The sequence below is a fragment of the Carassius gibelio genome, chromosome A25, assembly GCF_023724105.1.
Source record: "Carassius gibelio isolate Cgi1373 ecotype wild population from Czech Republic chromosome A25, carGib1.2-hapl.c, whole genome shotgun sequence".
NCBI lineage: Eukaryota > Metazoa > Chordata > Actinopteri > Cypriniformes > Cyprinidae > Carassius > Carassius gibelio.
This window is the reverse complement of record NC_068395.1, coordinates 12,293,346-12,314,095: the sequence shown is the minus strand read 5'-3', so window position 1 is coordinate 12,314,095 and position 20,750 is coordinate 12,293,346. Positions and strand designations below refer to the sequence as shown.

General features: G+C 38.0%; 1 protein-coding gene and 1 long non-coding RNA gene across 6 annotated transcripts; one reads left to right on the top strand and one right to left on the bottom strand.

The window, feature by feature from the left end:
• Window positions 1-553: 553 nt before the first annotated feature.
• Window positions 554-20,021, bottom strand: cep152 (centrosomal protein 152). Of its 5 annotated transcripts, none has more exons than XM_052544285.1 (29): window positions 19,705-20,021; window positions 19,383-19,478; window positions 15,995-16,104; window positions 15,843-15,903; window positions 15,379-15,693; window positions 15,139-15,301; window positions 14,672-14,812; window positions 13,147-13,286; window positions 12,803-13,003; window positions 12,568-12,715; window positions 10,987-11,078; window positions 10,557-10,714; window positions 10,265-10,478; window positions 10,079-10,192; window positions 9,220-9,350; window positions 8,695-8,823; window positions 8,477-8,612; window positions 7,756-7,944; window positions 7,264-7,518; window positions 5,671-5,802; window positions 5,223-5,599; window positions 4,841-5,006; window positions 4,629-4,692; window positions 4,399-4,554; window positions 3,820-3,913; window positions 3,631-3,713; window positions 1,743-1,899; window positions 1,562-1,668; window positions 554-1,475 (listed from the first exon to the last, which is right to left on the bottom strand). In XM_052544285.1, the coding sequence occupies exons 2-29, from the start codon at window positions 19,467-19,469 to the stop codon at window positions 733-735; spliced, it is 4,863 nt and encodes a 1,620-aa protein (XP_052400245.1). In that variant the 5' UTR covers window positions 19,470-19,478; window positions 19,705-20,021; the 3' UTR covers window positions 554-732. The 5 variants fall into 5 exon arrangements, with proteins under 5 accessions (XP_052400245.1, XP_052400243.1, XP_052400244.1 ...); XM_052544283.1 differs by having other exon boundaries at window positions 554-1,485; window positions 1,563-1,668; window positions 19,705-19,986; XM_052544284.1 differs by having other exon boundaries at window positions 554-1,485; window positions 1,563-1,668; window positions 4,399-4,551; window positions 19,705-19,986.
• On the top strand, window positions 5,468-7,201 carry LOC127947281 (uncharacterized). The gene is made up of 2 exons (XR_008151263.1): window positions 5,468-5,612; window positions 5,728-7,201. It is a non-coding gene; the product is annotated as an uncharacterized LOC127947281 (long non-coding RNA).
• Window positions 20,022-20,750: the final 729 nt, after the last annotated feature.

The following is a 20,750-nucleotide window of genomic DNA, read 5'->3' as shown; positions in this document are numbered from 1 at the left end:
ACAGAAAAGAGGTTATTTCTAAAAAAAAAAGAATAATATAACGCTTTCATTTTGTGTACTGCAGTTTTAAAACATCAAAATCATGTCAACCGTTACCTTTATCCAAGCCTATATAATATTTATCAATTTAGCTTAAAATAGCATGATGTTAAAATTACACTAAAAAACAATTTTCTTGATATTTCACGTGATTTCTAGTATAGTGTACATATCAAGAGTGTATATCTGATTGATACACTATTCCTCTCATACTTACAATTTTACAAAAATACATTATTAAACCCAACCTCATCTAAACAAAAAAGTTAACTAACCCTATCATAATTCATAGAATGAGCCAGGTGATGCAGAACAATAATCTTTGACCTCGTTTTATCTGCCAGTGGACTTTGATTGGAGGCACAGAAAGCCTGAGGAATAAACTGCAGTCAAGTGTCTGGAATGTAAGATGATGATAAACTGTCACTTAGTTCTTTGTGATTTATGCAGCATGTGAAAAATTTTGTGAAAAAGCCTAAATTTCTTGGCAGATAACAGAAAAACAGTTTAATTAATGTAAAACTTGGTTGCTTTATTAAGTTAAGAGGTAACAAATTCATTCACAGACAATACAACTGCTAAGACCTTTGGCTCAAACAAGTACAAAAACAAAACAAAACAAACAAACATTGCAAAAGCTTAACTCTTTTAAATAGAAAAATATGTTTGCTCAGGCACAAACAAATCCAAACTTCATTTCCGAGGCAGTGCCAACGGGCTGTCGAACCCACTGTCCTGCTGACGCACTTTCAACTCTGAAAATATGCTCTTTGGACACTTTTTCTGGAGCCCATGTCCCTCAGATCCAGGGACTGGCTCTCTGTGTTTATTTGTTCTCCTGTCCGCACACACATCGTGTTTGGAGTAAGACCGAGGCTGAACAATCTCCTTGTACATTGTACCATCAGATTTCTGGCCGATGGAGCTTCCGAAGTCCAACCCGCCGTTAACAGAGAACGGCTTCCCAGGCTCGGGACAGGACGAGGTCAGGTGAATGTTGTTGGGGAAGTTGGAGCCATTACTGGTTAAACTCCAGTCGCTCGGGCCATCATCTCGAACGGGAGCTTCTTCGATCAGGAAGGGCGGAACCGATGATGGTTCTCCAAAACCCTCCATAAACATTTCCCTGCTCTGTTTTCTCAGCGTGATGCTAGGGGTCATAACATCACGGTTTAAAACTCTGTTGTGTGCAAAGTGTGTGTGCCGAGTTACCTGAGCAGCCGCGAAAGTGTCTTTAGATCCACATATCACTGCAGGCTTGAGAGAATCTGCATCGAGGGGTTTAGGTTTAAACCCTTTCTGTTTAGCCGATATGGATGTATAGTTGGTGTCCGTTAGATTGTGGAACTGATGGATCTGTTTGTCCTTTCCATCCTTGAGGGCTTCAGCTCCCAGGACTTTAGCAGGAGACCCGCTGGTTTCAATGTCCGTTTTGTCTGATCCACCAAAAAAAAAAAAAATTTCCCAGGTTAAAGTGCTGGTTTATGCTACAAATGAAGACTTGACTGAGTTGAGGTTGTACCTTGAGTGTTCTGGGTTCTCGAAAGCTTGCGTTTGCCCACGGGGGTCTCCAGGACTTTGGCCATGGCGGCCAGTTTGCTAGCAGCATTTATGATTTTCTTCTCAGCTCTGGAGACAGAACAAGGGCAGAATGAAAACCCGATCATAAGAACAGAGAGAAGCTGATTGGTGGTTGGTGGTACCCTGCGGCCTGGCCTCCGTCCTCCAGCAGCTCCTGCAGACAGGTGAGGTAGCTCCTGCGCATGCGTCTGGCCGTGTCCTGTCTCTCCCTCAGGACCTCAGTCCTGATCAGCTCTGCCGCTCGATCCTTACTCTCCTGCAGGTAACGCAGCATGTCACCTACAAACACATCAACAAATGAGCAGACGAATTTACTTTATTAACTAGCTTTACTTTATTAACTATTAACTAGTAAGTTAGGTGGGGTGTAGATAACAATATTCAAGCTACTTAAGCAAATATAATACAAACAAATAATAATAGATTTTTTGTGTTTAAAGGGGGGGTGAAATGCTCGTTTTCACTCAATATCCTGTTAATCTTGAGTACCTATAGAGTTGTACTGCATCCTTCATAACTCCAAAAAGACTTTAGTTTTATTATATTCATAAGAGAAAGATAGTCTGTACCGATTTTTCCCGGAAAAACACGACCGGCTGGAGACGTGACGTGTGGGCGGAGCTAACGAATCACAAGCCCCAGTAGGCTTTTGCGTTGAGAGCATGTGGAAGCTGTGACATTATCGTGAGGAAAAAACCATCATCCAAAACAAACCATGACTAACAGTCAGATTCAGCGTATATTTATGATCCAGAATCAGATCCAGAGGCTGAAATTTAACAAGAGCAGCATCAGCAACAACGTCTCTATGTGGTATGTACTGAAACTGTATATATTTGCTTAGCGGTTTTGGAAAATGACTAAGTTCCACTTTATGTCATCTTTTTTTTTTTTTTTTTAAGCTGTACATGTGGAAAGTGCAGTTTGATGACAACATCGCATGTTGTTTACTTGATGTGCTTACGCGCTGATAGCTAAGTTAACAACACAGAGATATTTGAAGCAGTTTTACTCACCGCCTGCGGTTCCAACACACGATCGTGACCCTTTTTCGTTGCGACTGCATTATCCTTAAGAAATAAACGATGTGCAAATCCGTCGTCAAACAGGGCCTTGTTTGTAAAACAAGCATCTTCGAAATGCAGGGAACAAACAAAAACACTTGCACAACTCTGTTGATGCTCTGTAAAAATAAACTCCATCCACTGGTCCCTTAATGCTGTTTCTCTTTTGGTAATCTGTGCAGGGTTGTCTTGCCCTGGCAACCAAAAACACACTCCTTTTGTGACATTTCGCGACGCTCTCGCTCTGATCAGTGAAGTCTGTTGTGCTCTCAGTGCTCTGCTATACAGGAGCGCGGCAGACGTGCCTTAGGACCCATATAAGGAAATTCTGCTCCATCTAACGTCACACAGAGCCATACTCGAAAAAAACTTTCTGAAACTTGTGACAAACCGGAAGGAGTATTTTTGGAACAGAAATACTCCTTCAAACGTACAACTTAATTTTTGAAACTTTGTCCATGTTTAGCATGGGAATCCAACTCTTTAACAGTGTCAAAAACTCAGTATGCATGAAATAGCATTTCACCCCCCCCTTTAAACAATAAATTGTTACTGTAAAATCTAGATCATTTAAAAAAAATAATTTAGTTTGCAATATAGTTGCTTAAATTAAAAAACATATTTCTAAAGGTATTGCACCAGTGTTTATTTCAGCTTTTACCAATACTTTAGAGTACTTTCTAATTTTATATTTTCCATTTATTTTTCTCATTTTTATAATTCTTTTTATCATACCTACAATAGATTTTTATTCATTTTGATTTCAGTTTTAGTGTGTTATTTTAGTACATTAAGTTGATGAAAATGAGAACCATTTTTTTGGCAAATAGCTGCAATAAAAGAAGTTTCATATTTATTATTTTACTTAATTTCAGTTAACTTTGATTTCAATCAACATTTGTTTTATGATTTTAGGTTTTATAAAAAGACACCACCAGTCACTCACCTTTGATTTTCTCCACTGCTTTCATGTATTGCTCCTTCATTTCCTCAAGACCTGCTTGAAGATTCTGCTGGCTGATTGAACCGCTGAAACATTGACGAAGACCGTTAGTGTTTCTCTAAGACCCACTGCACTCGTAGTCAATGATGTGCTCTTATGAAAGAAATCAAACAAACTGAAGTGTTTACAAACCCTGAAAGTGCATCTGCATTTGAGGCCTGTTTCAGTTCCTCAAGGGCTTTGAGATGACCCTGCTGCTCCTTCTGCAGAGCTGCCTCGTGCTCATCTGATTCAACATTAAAAACAAAAGATTAAACATTTCTCTTCCACATGGCCAACCGATAATAATGTGATACTAAACTGATAATCAAATAAATCATATATTGAACTAAGAAATCAAACCCAAAAAAATTAATTATTCAGAAAAAAAAATCTAAACATTTTGATAGCATTCAAGCTTGTTCCTGCCACTAAATAATAATAAAAAATTCCTCAGAAATACGTGATATAAAGATTAGTTTTTTTCTGAAAAACGTATTTTTCAGTTCCGTTTCTCTCTCACAATTCTCCCCTAAAAACTATTCTGAGAAAAAAAAAAAAGTTGCAATCACCTTTTTAGTGGTGGAAACGGACATTAATAAAAAATGACAAAAGTCACATAACAAAAGGAAAACCTAAAAATACAAAAATGAAACCTCATTCAAAATTCTAGGATTATTTCTTTACAGACTTCGACTTGACACTGCAGACGCTCGGAGTAATAAGCAGCACCTTTCATCTTCTGCAGGGTGTTTTTGTGCTCTCGTACGCTCCTCTGGAGCTGCCGGCAGGCCTTCTCTAGATGTCTCTGGAGCTCCTGATTCTTCTTCTGGAGTTTGGCCAGAGACTCGGCACATTCACTCTGCTTCCTCCGAGCCGTCAGACCTGCTGCAGAGCGAGGAAGTGTGAGGAGGAAGAGCTGCTGATCCAGCAGAGTGTCAGGTGTGAGGTGTGAGTCTTACCCATCTCTGCCTCGTGGCGCTCCTGGGCTTCCTTCAGCACACGTCTCAGCTTGTCTTCGCTGCTCTGGAGTGTGAGAGAAAGGAAATATTTAGTGTGTCTCTCTGGGTGGAGAATGATGATGATCTAGAGACTGTATAAATATGATGACTGTCCTTGTGTAATAAAGTGCAAACTCTCTGGGTGCAGCTGGTCTCAGGGAGCAGACACACACCTGCTTGGCTTGACTGAGTGATTCTCTGCAGATCTCCCAGACTCTGCATCTAATGGTTCCTGGTGCACTGCTGAGCTTCAGTTCTCCTCCGCTCTCTCTCCTCTCCACTGCCTCCTGCAGCACCTCCTTTAGATCACGGAGCACCTCCTCCAGCACCCGCTGCAGTCTGCAGAACAGAACAGATACATACATATCTTTAGTATTAAAAAAGTACTAACATAAAGCTGCACAAAGTATAAAAGTCAATATTAAGTGTTCCTGATCATTGTATTATTACAAATGTTTTAAATCAAGGTTGTTTTGTTGTTGTTGCTTATTGGCTCACGTCAAAAGGGCCCTGCTTAAACCAAATTCTGTTCTAGCTTGCCTGATTATTATTAACCTGATCTCTTGTTGATCTCTCCACTCCTGCTCCTTTTGTTCGAGAGTTTTCTGTAGCTCTGTGTCTCTTTGTTTGTCAGTTTGCTCCAGGTTCTGCTCCGTGACGGTTAGCAGTGTCTGCTTCTGCTCTGTCTGGAGCTGTGCCCTGAGATGGGACATCTCCTCCTGCTTGTTTCGGATCCAAACGTCTCGGGCCACAGCCAGCTCTGCTTCCACGAGGTCCGCCTGCTCCTGACACACACGCTCCAGTCGGGTGCTGAGGGCAAGCGCTTCCTCCTGGAGCTCACTGTTTCTCCTGTTACACTGCTCTAGTTCAGCGCATTTGGTGCGGAGCGTGTCCTGCCATCTTTCCTCCTCTGCCTTCACAGCAGAGGACACCTGGAAGCAGGGGGTGAGTGTTGAGCAGTTTAGAAAATAAATCATTTCACAATCATCACTACCAGAAATACCTGTTCCTGGACACGCTGCTGTTGAAGTCGCTCCCACTCATCTTTCTCCGTCTGCAGGCTGCTTTTGTACTCGGGGAGAGAGGTCAAGTCCTGGAGCCATCGAGAACGAGCCCTTGATATCGCACCTTCAACCTAGACAAGGCAGAACTGATTAGAAACGGTAAAACCTGACAAAATGAGATAAAAAAAAAAAGCTGGAACGGAAAATACATAGGAAAAAAAATAAGCAAAAATATGCAATTTGGTACAGTATTTATACGGCCAAAAAGTAAGATGAATTTCAATGAGATCTTTTTAACTGTATAGCAGACTACTTTCATAAAATTCATATAAATATCACTCTATTCTAACATGAATTTCTAAATAATGATGCATGGATAATCAGGTAAACCAAAGTTACTTCAGTCTAGTAAGTGTTCATATTATGAAATGTTACTAATAAGAAAAGTTTTAAGTGCTTCGTAAAAAAAAAAAGACTTTTAATTGTAAAAAATATTAATAACATTAATAACGAGTATATTTTAATCTCGATAATGATATCCGCCTTTCTAGATTAATTAAAGATAATCATCACGATATTGGCCGGCTCGTTATTTATTCTAAAACGTGTTTTTAATTTGGCCTTTGCGTTAATTTGCATGGCTAACAAGTCTTCACTAGCGTTCATGATTGTGGTTGCCAGATGTGAAGCGCTTTAAGCCCCAAAACAGAGCTTTGCTCCTGTAAGGATACACTTTCTGCCCGGTGTTTTATTTAATTTGTGCAATCTGGCAACCCTGTGCACGCTCACTGATGGCAGAGCAAGTGCTGATGATGATATGAAAACATACGAGTTTAGCGATCTGCACTGTTTGTGTTTTCAATGAAATGTGCCATGATCAAACTTTCACTGAGTTTCAATAATTGCGCTTTTCCAACCTGTGATAATACAATGGGGAAAAATTTACATAAATTGGAATTGTTGGAATTTATATTAAGAGTTTCTAAAGTGTTTTATTTTTTATTTTTTTTACCAGTTTTAGTGTTGAAAATGGCATAGCAATGTAAGTTTTCAGTGTGTATTAACGATCTTTGAGCAAATTTACTGTGTGATCTGAGTGGCTTTTTCCCATTTGCGAACAAATTATCTCTTAGAAAATGTAATGTGAATACAGATGACAAAACACCATGAGTTTTGTGTTATCATAGTTGGTAAATGAAGTCGGTGTATAGTCAGTGGAGGTTGGTTAAAGGACACATTAAATGTTATTGCATTTCCCTGCTGAAAAATTTTAGTTGGTCATCCAGCCGGTCTTTAGTGGTCAGATGGCTGGTTTTAGAGGGGTATTGACCACAATGTTTTTATTTTTTCAGCAGGACAGAATAATCGTTATTAATAATCGTGATTATAATTTTAATCAAAATAATCATGATTATCAGTTTAACCATTATCGTGCAGCCCTAGCTTATATTAGAATGTGTGCAACAGGCTTTTCAACAGCATTTTTCTTCATATTAGCCCTATATTAAATATACATGCTATTTTTACTGATCCTGTTGTCTTCATTATTTAATAAATGAGTTTTCACATTAAGGGCTGTAAATGGGTCAGACCTGTCGTGTGATGTCATCAGTGTGTCTCTGCTGCATCTCTCTCTGAGCGTGTCGTACTGCGTCCTCCACGGCTCTGTCCCGGGCCGTCACAGCCTCCTTCAGCAGGGTCTCCCTCTGAGCGCTGAGCTGGACCTCCAGCTGACCCGCCGGCTCAGAGAAGCTGGTCTGACACACTCCCTCGCTGGTGTCTGACTGCCTGAGCTTCCTGACCTCTTCCTCAGCCTCCTGTAACCTCTGAGCCCAGGACTGCTCCAACTAGCAGAGACAGACAAACAAAGACAAACAGACAAATAACATCAGAACACAGATAGATAAACAGTACAGTACAAAAATACAGGCAAAAGATATGCAGACAAACAGATACAATATATAAAAGGCTAAATATAAGAGCAATTGACCTACATCTGAACTGCACAACAGTCACTTTTAGAAAGACTCTGGCCTGTCACCAAATAGAAAGATCATTGATGTGTTTGGCTCATCATCACTAACCGTCTCCTGCTCCTGCTGCCAGCTCTTCCTGGCTGTTTCCAGCTGCTCTCTGACCCGCAGCTCCGCAATCTCAGCCTGTGTCTCTGTCTTCCACTGGGCTTTGAGTTGAGACACGTCCTCCTGATGCTGACGCTCCAGATCAGACCTCAGTCTCTCCAGAGCAGCCTCGCTCTCCTCTCGCCTGCTTACCTGAAACAAGAAACATGATCAAAGGACTACTGGCTCTCAGAAGAAAACCTGTTCCCCTTAATAGACAGTAATAATAATAACAACAACAACAACAACAAAAATAATGATAAATATGAATTAAATAAATATTAATGAATTAATAAAAATTAATGCATTTATTAAATATTCACATGAAAATAAATAAATTAGTTCCTTAAAAAATAGAAGAAAAAACACAATAATAAAAATTACATTTAATCACTAATAAATATAAATAAATATTTAAACAATTTAATAAAATAAATTAAAAACAAATAAATTAAATCAATAAATTAATCCCCAATTTGACAGGGAGGCTCTGAACCCATGATATAAAAAATTTATATTAAAAATAATTAAATTAAAAACATAAAATTATAAATCAATAAAACAAGTTAATAAAACTGCATTAAATAAATTTTTTAAATAAAAATTAAATATAAAAAAAAATTAAGTACATTATTAAATCAATCAATAAATTAATTAACTCATCTAATCAGCGTCTAGTGCTTACCTCATTTTCAATCAATCTCCTCTGTTCTTCTAGCTTGTTTTGCAGATTTTCCTCCAGCTTGTCCTTCTCTTTGCAAACAGAAATGTAGCATTCCTGCACAGCTAACACCTCTTGACTGAGACTGGCCAGCTTTGACCTGTGGATGGACCCAGAGTTAATAAAAGCCAGCTTCTGCATATTTTATGAAGATTATGATCCATTATGAAGTTGTGCGGTACTCGAGCTGTTGGATGTGTTGCTGATGCTGGCTGGAGAGTTGCTCGATGTGAGCCGTGTGCTCCTGTGTGAGCTCCTCCTGGACACGATTCACCACGTCATCCCTGAACTGCTGCTGAGTCCTCTCATCCCTGCACACACACAGCATTTTACATTTAGATATGTACAGGTAGACGCACTATTAGTGTCTGTTTCTATCATACTGGAATGGTCATTTAAAAGGTCCTATAGTTTAAAAGCCTGTAATACTGAGTTAATCTACATTAAAGACACAAACACATCCTTATCAGTGAAAGATTATCCAATTTCTTCAGGAATTTAAAATTTCAGCAGTTTTTACAACCAGAGGCTGCGCAATGTTGTGCAATCTTGATTTGTATTGTGAGTGACGACACATTGACTTTTCCAAGTGTCTGGAGAGTTCGAATGTGACATTAACCCGTACATATCTATGATTTTACTTATGGACCACCACAGAAGCTGCACCAAAGTGGAATTAACTTTAGCAAAATGCATGAAGACGTGACCTCTCTGCTGCTTCCTGTTTCTCCTGGTCCAGCTCCTGGATCATCTCTCTCATCTTGATGCAGAGCTCAGAGTTGGCAGCCTTCAACTTCTCTTCACTCTGCTTCAGCTCCTGATTCCTCTTCTCCAGAGCCTGCCGTTCACAACAGGGATGCTCAACTAGTATCCAACAACTAGCTAACTCAATAGTTACTTCTTACTAGCAATTAGATCCAAGCCAGTGTTATTTTAGTATTATATACTATTATAGAATTAGCTTTTGTTTTTCATTTTATTATGTGCTTACGTCATTTTTATTAGTTGTTTATTTATAGTTTATTTGTAACTTTTTTAATTTCAGGTTTAGTTTTAATATTACTTTAACTTAAAAATGCTGTTTTGAAAACAGAAATTAAAGTTTTTCGTCTAATATTTTTGTTTAGTTTTATTTAAGCTTGAAAACTAAGTGAAATCAAACAAGTTTGTCTCCTAATATTTTTGTTTTGTTTTATTTAAGCTTTAAAACTAAGTGAAATCAAACAAGTTTGTCTCCTAATATTTTTGTTTTGTTTTATTTAAGCTTTAAAACTAAGTGAAATCAAACAAGTTTGTCTCCTAATATTTTTGTTTTGTTTTATTTAAGCTTTAAAACTAAGTGAAATCAAACAAGTTTGTCTCCTAATATCTTTGTTTTGTTTTATTTAAGCTTTATTTCAATTAACATGACACTGGTCTTTTACATTGAGAAGTTTTTCATTATTATCTTTTTTCTCTATTATTTCATCTTTATTCCATTTAATGAAAATTATTTTGAATAGTTACATTTTAGTTAACAACACCAGCACTAATCCAGACACTCTGTGATTGTGCAGTCACACTGACCTCCACTCTCTCCTGCAGCACCTGCCGCTCCTCCTGCAGTCTGATGAGGTCTTTGTGAGGGGCGGCAGTCATGTGGGATGTTTCCAGGTGTTTCTCCAAGCTGCTCTCCCTCACCTGTAGTAAACGCACAAGGTGTAAGTCTAACATCTACTACAGCACACAGCACTGATTTGCTGTAGGTCAGACCTTCGAGTCCTGTATGGTTCGTTCAGCCTGCTCTAGCTGCGTCTGCAGCTGCTCTGTTCTGCTCTGAGAGCGTCGCAGCTCCTCCTGCAGCTCAGAGATCTTCAGACGCTTGGTCTTCAGGTGACTCAGGCAGCGCTGCAACTCGCTCTTCAGCTCTCGCACCACGTCCTCCTTCAGCAGGGTCGAGTTTCCTGCTTCTGCAATATGAGGTGTGCTGGAAAACAGAGTAATTATGAGAAACTTGACATTATAGCAATGCAGTTTGGATTGTTGTTGAACAATGTAATGTTACCTGTGGATTCGTCCATTTCTCCACTTGGACTTCTTGATGCCCAGATCCACGCAGGACTCAGACAGCTGGCTCTCCCAGTCTCCGTTAGACTGCAGGGCTCCATGTTTAATAGCAGACTCATACAGATTTATCTGCTCCTTCAGTTCAGTCATCTCTTCCTGTTCAGAGACGAAACATGTATGCTCTGTTCGTAGCCTGATTATGGACAGCTTTAATAAGATTATATAATTTTGTATATTTTGTTGAAGTTATATATATGAATTTCTTTTGATGATATTCAAATGTTTTTGCTATATGTTTTGAGATGTTGTTCTGTATCTTCGTGACATTAGATATATTATGGTAATACCTGACATGTTTTAATAAGTGCAGGTGTTGCTCAGTAGCACATGGCACTGAGGAAGGGTTAAACACTAGTGGACTGACTGACCTGCAGGGCTCTGTTGATGTCTTCACTGATAGCGCGGGCAGACTGAGCCTGCTGGAGCTTCATCTGTAACTGACTCATCTCTTGAACAGAGCCTGCAGAGAATAAAAGAAACTTTGATAAAGATGATACAGGCATGAGGGAGACAAATATTCAATTCATGTAATAAAAGGGACATTGAAAACATTAAATATGTCGACTTTCAGTAGGGGTGTAAAAAAATATCGATACACGTGAGTATCGTGATATTTTGCTTGGCGATACTGTATTGATTCTCAAAAACGTAATATCGATATAAAAAAATAAATTGATTAAATCATACAAGACTCATGGCGGTTGTTTCGATTTACGTTTACGTTCCCTGACCGCTACATGGCAGTCTTCATCTCTGAACAAATCCTGAGTGACAGGAAATACTAGTATCAGAGCATGCCACTATTAATGGAGGGTGAAAGAATTATCACAGTTCATGTTTCGGTGTACAATGATGAAGTTTGGCTTTTGTGGTAACGTCCACTGCGGGCGGGACTGTCCCACCCTGGTTCTGCCACTTGCCGTGATCTGTGTGACGCAGCTATAGGCGAGAAGGTTGCCCCGTGGCTACCTTAAAACTGTGAACCTTTAAAGCAGGGTCTAAAAATATATATGGTCTTTTTTATAAATTACATTTTATGCATATTATACATTTAACTAAAAGATCCTGGAAGCACTTTAATTTCCCCCTTTACTCATAATGCACAAAAAGTTTTTTAATAATGTCGAATGTTACAGAGACTGATTATTGCAAATGCAGATCCCACTGCTAAGGTTTGCATATGGTGGTGTGTTCTTAATCACAGCTTTCCTTACAATATATACTATTCTTAAAATAAGAAATATCCCAATATATTACCTTATTTACAGAATCGCAATGTATTGCAACATATCGTATCGCAACCCCTGTATCGTGATACACAGAAATCTAGCATCATATATGCGTTTTGTCCAGACGGATCGAGTTTTGGCTTTGGGTGCCGCAGGCGCAGTTCAATTAACGCAGCTCCTGAAAATAATAATCACTGCGTCTGCTGTTCCTTGATTACTGATCAGCAAAGTTCTTTGATTATTACGGCGGAATGAATATATAGTGCCAATCCATATCAGTCTAGAAAATTGCAACTTTTAATTTTCCGTTTGTCTTAGTACGCGGTGTAACTACAGAAGCGTCAAGTTTAAAATACAGAAACTCTTTGGTCACGTTTGAGCAAGATGCTAACGTCCTAATCAGATTCAGTGATCTATGCTATGCTAAGCTAAAAGAGCTACCGCCAGACACGGAGATCGGCTGAATGGATTTAAAAAATGGTAAAACTCAACTCTTTAACTCTAGTGGAGATGGAAAATAAACCCCTTTTTCAAAAATAATTCCCTGGTCCTTTACGTGAATGTGAAGGCCCCAAATTCTGTGTACGTGAGTCACTGTGGTTCAGCTGAAATGCTTGAACTGTTTTAACTGCCAGAGAAAAAGGTTATTGGCCCGTACGATTACCCATGAGGCTTGAGCAATCACGACAGTAAAACAGAAGCACATGGGACGCCACATACCAGTGTGGAGCAGATTGGCACACTGCTGCTGGCTCTCCTCCAGGCGCTGTGTGAGGGTGTTGATGACAGCGGCTCGGTCCACCTGATCCTCTTCTCGCTGACGCTCCAGCTGTCGAACCTGATCCAGCAGCCGCTGGCCCGCCTCCGCCTGACAAACACACACAACACCCAGTGAAACCACAGGCCTGTACTGCCCTCTGTTGTGAGGGGTTAATCATATCTACATGTATCTGACCTGCTCGTTCAGACTCTGTGATTGTGCATCTAGTTTCTGCTGAAGGGTGAGCAGTTTGGCTTCATACTGCTCCCTGATGGCGACCATGTCTCTATCGTGCCGCTCACGTGCTCGTGTCAGAGTGTCTGAGCGACACAGATCCATCATCTGCAGCTTCATGCTGTCCATCGCCGCCTCAGCCACACGCTGCTGCTTTAGGCTCTGTGTACGCACACATTTCCTCTCTTATAAAGGACTGCAGAGAGTATGACCACCATACACTATTTTAACAAGCCCCGATAAATGAGTTGACTTGGACTTGCTGTGTGCTGATGTTGAGCATGAGGTATTCATGAGCTCATTACCTCTTGCTCTCGGTCTGTGAGAGACTGAATCTGTTTCTCCAGAGATCTGATTCTGCCCTGCAGCTGCGCTTCTCTTTCTTTCGCCTCCTCCACGAGTGCACTGGACTCCTTCAGTGATGTGCTCAGGCCGTCTTTCTCATCTAAATAAAAAAAGGCAACACATTTTGTGGCTTAAATCCGTATTAAAACTGATGAGATCAACACAAACAGGTCACTTTTGACCCAGAGGAGTGCATTCAAATGTCTGAAAAATACAATAGTTTTTAGTATGGGAATCAAACTTTGTTAATGTGTTAAGACTATCAAAATACACTTATTTTCATTTTGTTCCCCTTAAGAAATATAATTAATCTTGACTGGATTTGATCTCTCAGATACATACTTTTGTTAATATATATTTGGCCTATTTCCTGGATCTCTCACACTCGTTTAGGGCTGAATATTGTTTAAAAACATGAATATGCATGCACACAGACAACAATAGTAAACAATATCAAATTAACTAATGCACAAAGGGGTGCAGAGCAAAAGTTGAAGGACCAAATAGCCTAAATTTAAAAAAGGAAAGAAGTTTTTAAAAAAAGAGAAGACCACTGCAGCACGAAAATATTTCACTAAGTAACACTGATTTTGTTTTTTATTTTGAGTATCTATCGATACCGAGTCCCGATCCGATACTTCTATAATACATAAAAAAATAATAAAGAAGAGCGAAAAAAACAGATCCAGGATGTTCAATAAATTACATTTTGAAATATATTCAAATAGAAAACAGCTATTTTAAATAGGCTAATAAAAATATTTGAAAATGTTACTGTTTTGCTGTACTTTGGATCAAATAAATGCAGGCTTGGTGAACAGAAGAGACTTCTTTAAAAAAACTAAAAAAAAAAAAAAACTAACAAGCTTACTGTTCAAAAACCTCTGACTCGTAGTATAGGCAACTAAAATTTTTCTCTAATTTCTAGCTTTTAATTGCCCTAGAAATCTATAACTGCTGGACAATAACAAATAATATTGATTTGTTTATATACTACAAACACTGTTTATCACATAATGAGGCAGAATAGTTTCTATAGTGTAATAAATGTCAATCAGCACTGCATTGTTCATATACTTTATTTATCACCTGCTGGAGATGACTTGAAAAACTATTTATTGTCCTGATCGTATATTAATGTCTTCGTGTTTCCATAAGTTTCTGTTTTACTGTGAAAACCAGTTTCCATACAGTGACAGCTGGACGCTTTTGTTCATATTAGGAGTTTCCTGATATCACTATCAGCGCGAGAGCACCATCAGTGTCCATCTCACTGTATTCTGGGTCCGAATGAAATATCAGCGGATCAAAATTAACCCAGAATATGAAAACAGTATGCAGTTTCATGGGGGATCAAATAACATAGCTGATAACAGAGATGTTGATGAGCTTTTTAAAAAACAAATCAATAATAATATTAATAATGCAGAAATGATGATTGAGAAAGAGCTGAATGTAAAGCAGTGATAATCTGGTTAATCTGACCTTTCACAATGGTGAATTGGTGCTCCAGATATCTCATCCTCCTCCTGCAGTCCTCTAGTTTCTGTTCCAGCTCCTCGGTCTGTCTGGATTGAGCTCGGTTTAAAATCTGAAGCTGCGCCAGCTGCTGACCGTCTGCTGTATCTGAACAACATTCATACAACACACCTCAATCTCCTAAAATACTCCTAACATAGTCATTACAAATACAAAAAAAACTGTTTTCATTAAATGTTTCTTGGGCAGAAAATCAGCATATTATAATATTTTCTGAGGGATCACGTGACACTGAAGACTGAAGTAGTGCTGTAATAGTTTTTAGAGTAAGTGAATACAGTAATTACACTAGTTTTTACTAGTAATTGCAACTTTTTACAATTATAAATGCAGCCTTAGTGAGCAAAAGAGACTTCTTTCAAAAACACTTTTGAGTAGGTGGTGTATGAGTTGAGTGTATAATGCTATCTTACTCTGAGCGGAGTCCAGGAAGTCCCTCTGAATCTGGTCAAAGGGGCCCTTCTGACTGGTCACTTGAGGACTGAACATCTTGGGCTGGTTTGAAGGTTGATGGGGGAGGTAACTGGCCTTGTAGGCATCAGTGGGTTTGTTCCTAGCTCCTCCATTATCAAAAACCTTCAACAAATGTGCCAAATGTATAAACATGCATACAATGTTTAAGAAAAGAAATAAAACTGGCTGCAGTCATTCACCTGAAAGTGGTTTCTGATGTTGTTCTCTTCTCCATGGACTTGTGCCCCATGTTGAAGAGCGTTATGAGGGTACACGTCCTGCTCTACCCCGTCCCCAGCAGAGAAGTCAGTGCCGTGGGACTCGTCCGTGCCTGCGGAGGAGTGTGCATAGTCTACGTTCTGGTACTGATAGTTCTGTCTGTTCTGTGGGTCCCAGCCGGTGGGTAAATGTTCTGTCCCGGTCTGGAGGTGATGAGGGTGACTGCTGCTCAGAGACGTGTGACTCCTATAGCTGTAGTCCTCATGATAAGAGCCTTGATCATACGCCTCATAGTGCTGAAAACACATTTAATACAGTCAATACAGTCGGGTGTAACTTGTTTCAGTATATTAAATGCATCAATTTTAATGACCATTTCCATCTCTTCAATGACTCTCTCAAGTAATCAGGCAGTTTTTGCTGCATCTGAAACTAATAAACTCACTTCCTCATGGGAAGAGGGTCTTGGATGCTCCCATTGTGGCACATTCCAGGCATGCTGCGGTCTAAAAAAAAAAAAAAGAAAAAAAGAAGACATTTCACATAAGGTATGTTTTATTAAATAGGTATTTGAGGTGATTTTGAGGTGTTTTGCACCTGTTGTTGTCTTCTGGGTGACTGCAGGTGGATTGCTGGAGCTCAGGTGAGGAGCAGTCGGCGCTGTCATCCAGCATATCATCAGGGAGATCAGTCAGGAGCTTGTGGAGCTACAACAAACAAACAAACCCATCAATAAACCATTCAGGACCGTATTTACCCCACCCACAAGCTTCATAACATGGCTGAGAAACCATGTGCAAATTTTGGTGTATGTTTTATAGAAAGTGCTTAAAAAAACAACAACACTTATTTTGATTAATAGTCTAATGGTAGAGTGTAAGGGAATGGTATATATACTCAAACACACATTTTCCTCTTGATACACACATTTTTCTCTTGATATATATCAACTATTTTTATGGTATGGCCTGTTAAAGCCTACACTACCTTGTCTAAAAAAACTATGATCACTCTTAGTTTGTGATCCTTCAATTCACTTTAGCGTCATCACAGTGTGAAATATGGATAACTACTTATTTTATGATGATAAAAAACATCCCTATAATGAAGAGGGGATCTGTATAAGTAATATAAAGTTTAATTAGTTCACATTATCTTTTAGTTTGCTGATACAAAGAAAAAAAGACATAAAAGGAAAATCACTAATATTAGAAAGGGATGCACGATAATATCGGCACAATATCGGTATCGGCCGATAAAAGCTTAAAATGACCATTATCGGTATCGGCCGATATGAATATTTCTGCCGATGAGCCAAACCGATATTCTCCAAGTGAAATAATTGACCTGTTTTTCAGATGTGAATGTCTGTCTACATTTGTAAAATAATAAATTTATGGTAGAATCAGTACAGAAGAGATACATGGATTTCTCTTCAGTAAAATTAAAGTTTAAATATATCAGTATATATTTGTATATATATCGATATCGGTATCGGCATCGGCCAAAATTATTTTGAAAATATCGGCATATCGAATATCGGCCAAAATCCAATATCGTGCATCCCTAATATTAGACAATATGTTCTGATATAGTGTGCATTTATATATTTAAAAAACACACCAACTTTCAGCCAAACACTAATACACAATATCTCTAGTAAGTAGGCTGTAAGTAAGTGTCTGAAAGGCCATCTCGTGAGGGATGCAATTTTAAACATTATCATCCTTTTCCTCAGAAGTTGCTCAATACTATACTACAATATTGAGTTTAAATGTCAAACACACTGAAACGATGAGAAACAAAACAAGTGCAAGTCCCTTAGCAACAAACACCCAGAAAAACACACCCGCCCGGTTACAGACATGCTGAACTCTCACACAATCACCAACACATGGCCCTGAGGCGTCTTAACCTCCAGCAGCTTCAGGATCTCTCACTTCATGATTAAACACCGCTCGGTCACACTCACCCTCCATAACTCCCGCTGGATCACCCGCACATCCTGATACGCTCCCTCAGAAATGAACCTTTCCCGCATTTACACTCCTAAGACAGCTTCTGCAGGAGCTCTAGGGCTCAGTGACATACTGAGACACTTTTGTGTGCAATGCTGGATTTCAACAGCATGAGTCATACGAATAACTCCAGAAAAGAAAGCAGAACACGAGGAACTAAGAAATCCTCATTTGTCCAGGCTGAGGTCGGCCCATTGTGGGGGTCAGAACATAGGTTTCAGTTAACTGGAGCGGAAACATTCCTCCTCTGATGGACAAAAAAAGACAAACAGCCTGTGAAGATGACGGCGCATGTGATGATGCACATCAGAACCGATGCTCACCATTCACCTCATACTATTAGATCCTGATTCTGATCCACATGGAGAAGTGAAATTGCATAGAATGTATCCCTCCATTCAGAGCAGACGTTTGCTCTCAGATGAACTCTCTGTGAGGAACCGGCTATATGAGACAGCAAACACAACTGACTGCATCGATCATGCACCAATGACAGCAAGCGTTCATTCATGCAGCCGATAGCTGTAAGGTGAGTCAGAACACACGTTTCTGATTGGAGAAGCACTGCCCTTTAAAAACAAACACCGTTGATGCATGTGACTGGAAACTGAAGAATCTTTAACTACTAATAAGAATAACACAAAGCCTTATTCAACAAATGTGGACTGAGTAACTGGAGGACATGCACAGTAAAAGTCAGCTAGCGCACAAATTAGAAATTTAAAACATGAACCGGAACAGACAAAAACTGAAACAGACATACACTGAACATGAGAAGCTCACTGCTGAACTGCAGCTGATATTGACATTGTTCAACAGAAATGGGCACCATCTGAAACATATTCACTTAAAAAGCTTGAATGTGTGTTCATGTATCCAGCAGACATGGGATATAGTGTCATTCTTGTGTATTTATACCTTAAATTTTGTTTAAACAAAATTGTTTATTGTTTTCTCTTTATTAAGATATATAAGTGTATGTAATATAAGTGTTTTGTTTCTAAAAAAAAAAAAAAAAAAAAATAGAAAAGAAAACAAAATTTCATTAAAAAAGTGTAATATAACGATTAACAATAATGTGTTTGCTCTTTGGAAACTGGATTAAAATCTGACATGAAAGGGAAACTGTCTTTTCTCCCTATTGTATAAAAAACAAAATAATAATTTGACTTGGTTTTTGTTTTTCATTGGGGATTGGATCGTTGTTGTTTGCTAATTGCTGCAATCATTTAATGTGAATAACAGGTTTCTAGAGGAGAGAGGATACAGTCCCATCCTCACACCGGTGCAAACATCATCAGAGAAGAGAACAGACATATGGGTAAATCATCTATAATAAACATTCAGAAACAAACATGAGTTGTCAGTTTTGATTTCACGGTGTACTGACAACCTCATATTCTGTTCAGGGGCACATCACGTTACAAATGTTTGTCCAATTAAATTTCCCAAACAATAAAAATCATTTGACATAAAAATATTATATATAATAATAATACTAAGAATAACAATAATATACTTCTACGACTAAAAACAAATAATTATTTGGTTTACTAATATATGAACGATTTATACATGTATGATTTACAATTAATTTAATTACAAATTATTAAAATTATATTTTTATGGTAAAACAGTTAGATTATATATTATTTATATGATGGGATTATCAACATTAACTGGATTGGTTATTAGCCATGTAGTGCATGCATGGAAAATTATTATTGCTTTTTTTTTCTATATTATATGCAATTTCTAATATTAGTTTAATTAGGAGAAATAATGAATGTAAATGAAAACTGTGTGTATAACGTTATATCTATCTATCTATCTATCTATCTATATATATATATATATATATATATATATATATATATATATATATATATATATATATATATATATATATAACACACACACAGAGTATATCCACAGATGTGGATGTGTTTGTGTAACTGGACAGACACCTCTTGTTCTCTGGCGTAGTCTTCCGGATCATACTCCTCTTCCTCTTGCTGGGTCTGTAGAGCTGCACTGTCAAAATCAATGGACATCCTGCTGATCTGAGAGGAGAAGTGACACGCTGAGACAGGAAATGACCAGCAATCACATCCGCTTATACTTCATTTGACCATTCTCACTGATACAACACAGTAGTTCTTTTGTACTAGCATCATAAACATCGTTAACCCTAGAGTTGTAGGTAACGTTAGTTTCTAAACAACACATAACACATTATAACTCGTACATTTAGCACTTCGGAAACAAGGCAAGTTTAAATAATCTTACCTTTAAAGCTTTAATAAAGTCGCCACTGTCCTAAAGTACGTTAACACAATAATCCCAAATGGAGACACATTTACAGTGTCTCGGTGCCTTACAAACTCATGCCGCAACAATATCGACATGAAATGACTGAGTACGAGTAATACACGACCCGCAAATGTTTGTTCGTCCGTGACAGATGGTAAAACTCTATTAATGCGGCCTAAAATCGATATTACAGTAAATATTTTGAAGAAAGTCTCTGTCCATTGAAACATGGCGCCATAAACAGCGGCAAAGTCCTGGATTCTGATTGGCTGACGGGAGGAACGACGTCACATGAACGTTACAGCCAATGGTTACGGCCTTATCATGTGTCAACAGAAATTATACCTTTACTTTGAATTATATCAATAACAATACAATTATTAATAATAATATTTATTTAGTTTACAAGTTATATATACGATTTTATGTACGGCTTACAATTAAAAATATATATTTTTAATAGTAAATACATTTACATTATATATATAATATATATCTCAATATTAACTGGTTTGGTTATTCGGTTAAGACTTTTAGCCATGTAGTGTATACATGAAAAAATAAAAGATATTGTTCTATGTTGTATGCACTTTCAGATATTAGTTAAATTCGGAGAAATAATGTATGCATATGAAAACTGTAAAATTTTGTGTTTTTGAGCATTGAAACAAAATTATCACAGATAAAATCATAAACCTTTACAGACATTGGAGCAAAAAAAATGCATGTTAAATTATTTCTATTTAAAAATGATAGACAATTTATAGTAATTATAATAGTTTAGATGTATAATTATATATTTTATTCAATAAATATACTTACATTATATATTCTTTTACACACACACACACACATAAAAATAAATAAATATATATTAAATTAAATTTACGCATTTAGCAGACGCTTTTATCCAAAGCAACTTACGGTGCATTCAGGCTATCAATTTTTACCTATCATATATCTATCTATCTATATCTATATCTATATCTATATCTATATATATATATATATATATATATATA

What these genes read in the sequence shown, in the direction of transcription:
- cep152 (XM_052544283.1), bottom strand. Translation starts at nt 19,469, where the DNA reads ATGTCCATTGATTTTGACAGTGCAGCTCTACAGACCCAGCAAGAGGAA. An exon ending in ACTACGCCAGAGAACAAGAG is followed by an intron (nt 16,105 to 19,382) that starts GTGTCTGTCCAG and finishes TGTTTGTTGTAG; the next exon opens with CTCCACAAGCTCCTGACTGA. An exon ending in GACGGAGGCCAGGCCGCAGG is followed by an intron (nt 1,669 to 1,742) that starts GTACCACCAACC and finishes TTCTGTCTCCAG; the next exon opens with AGCTGAGAAGAAAATCATAA.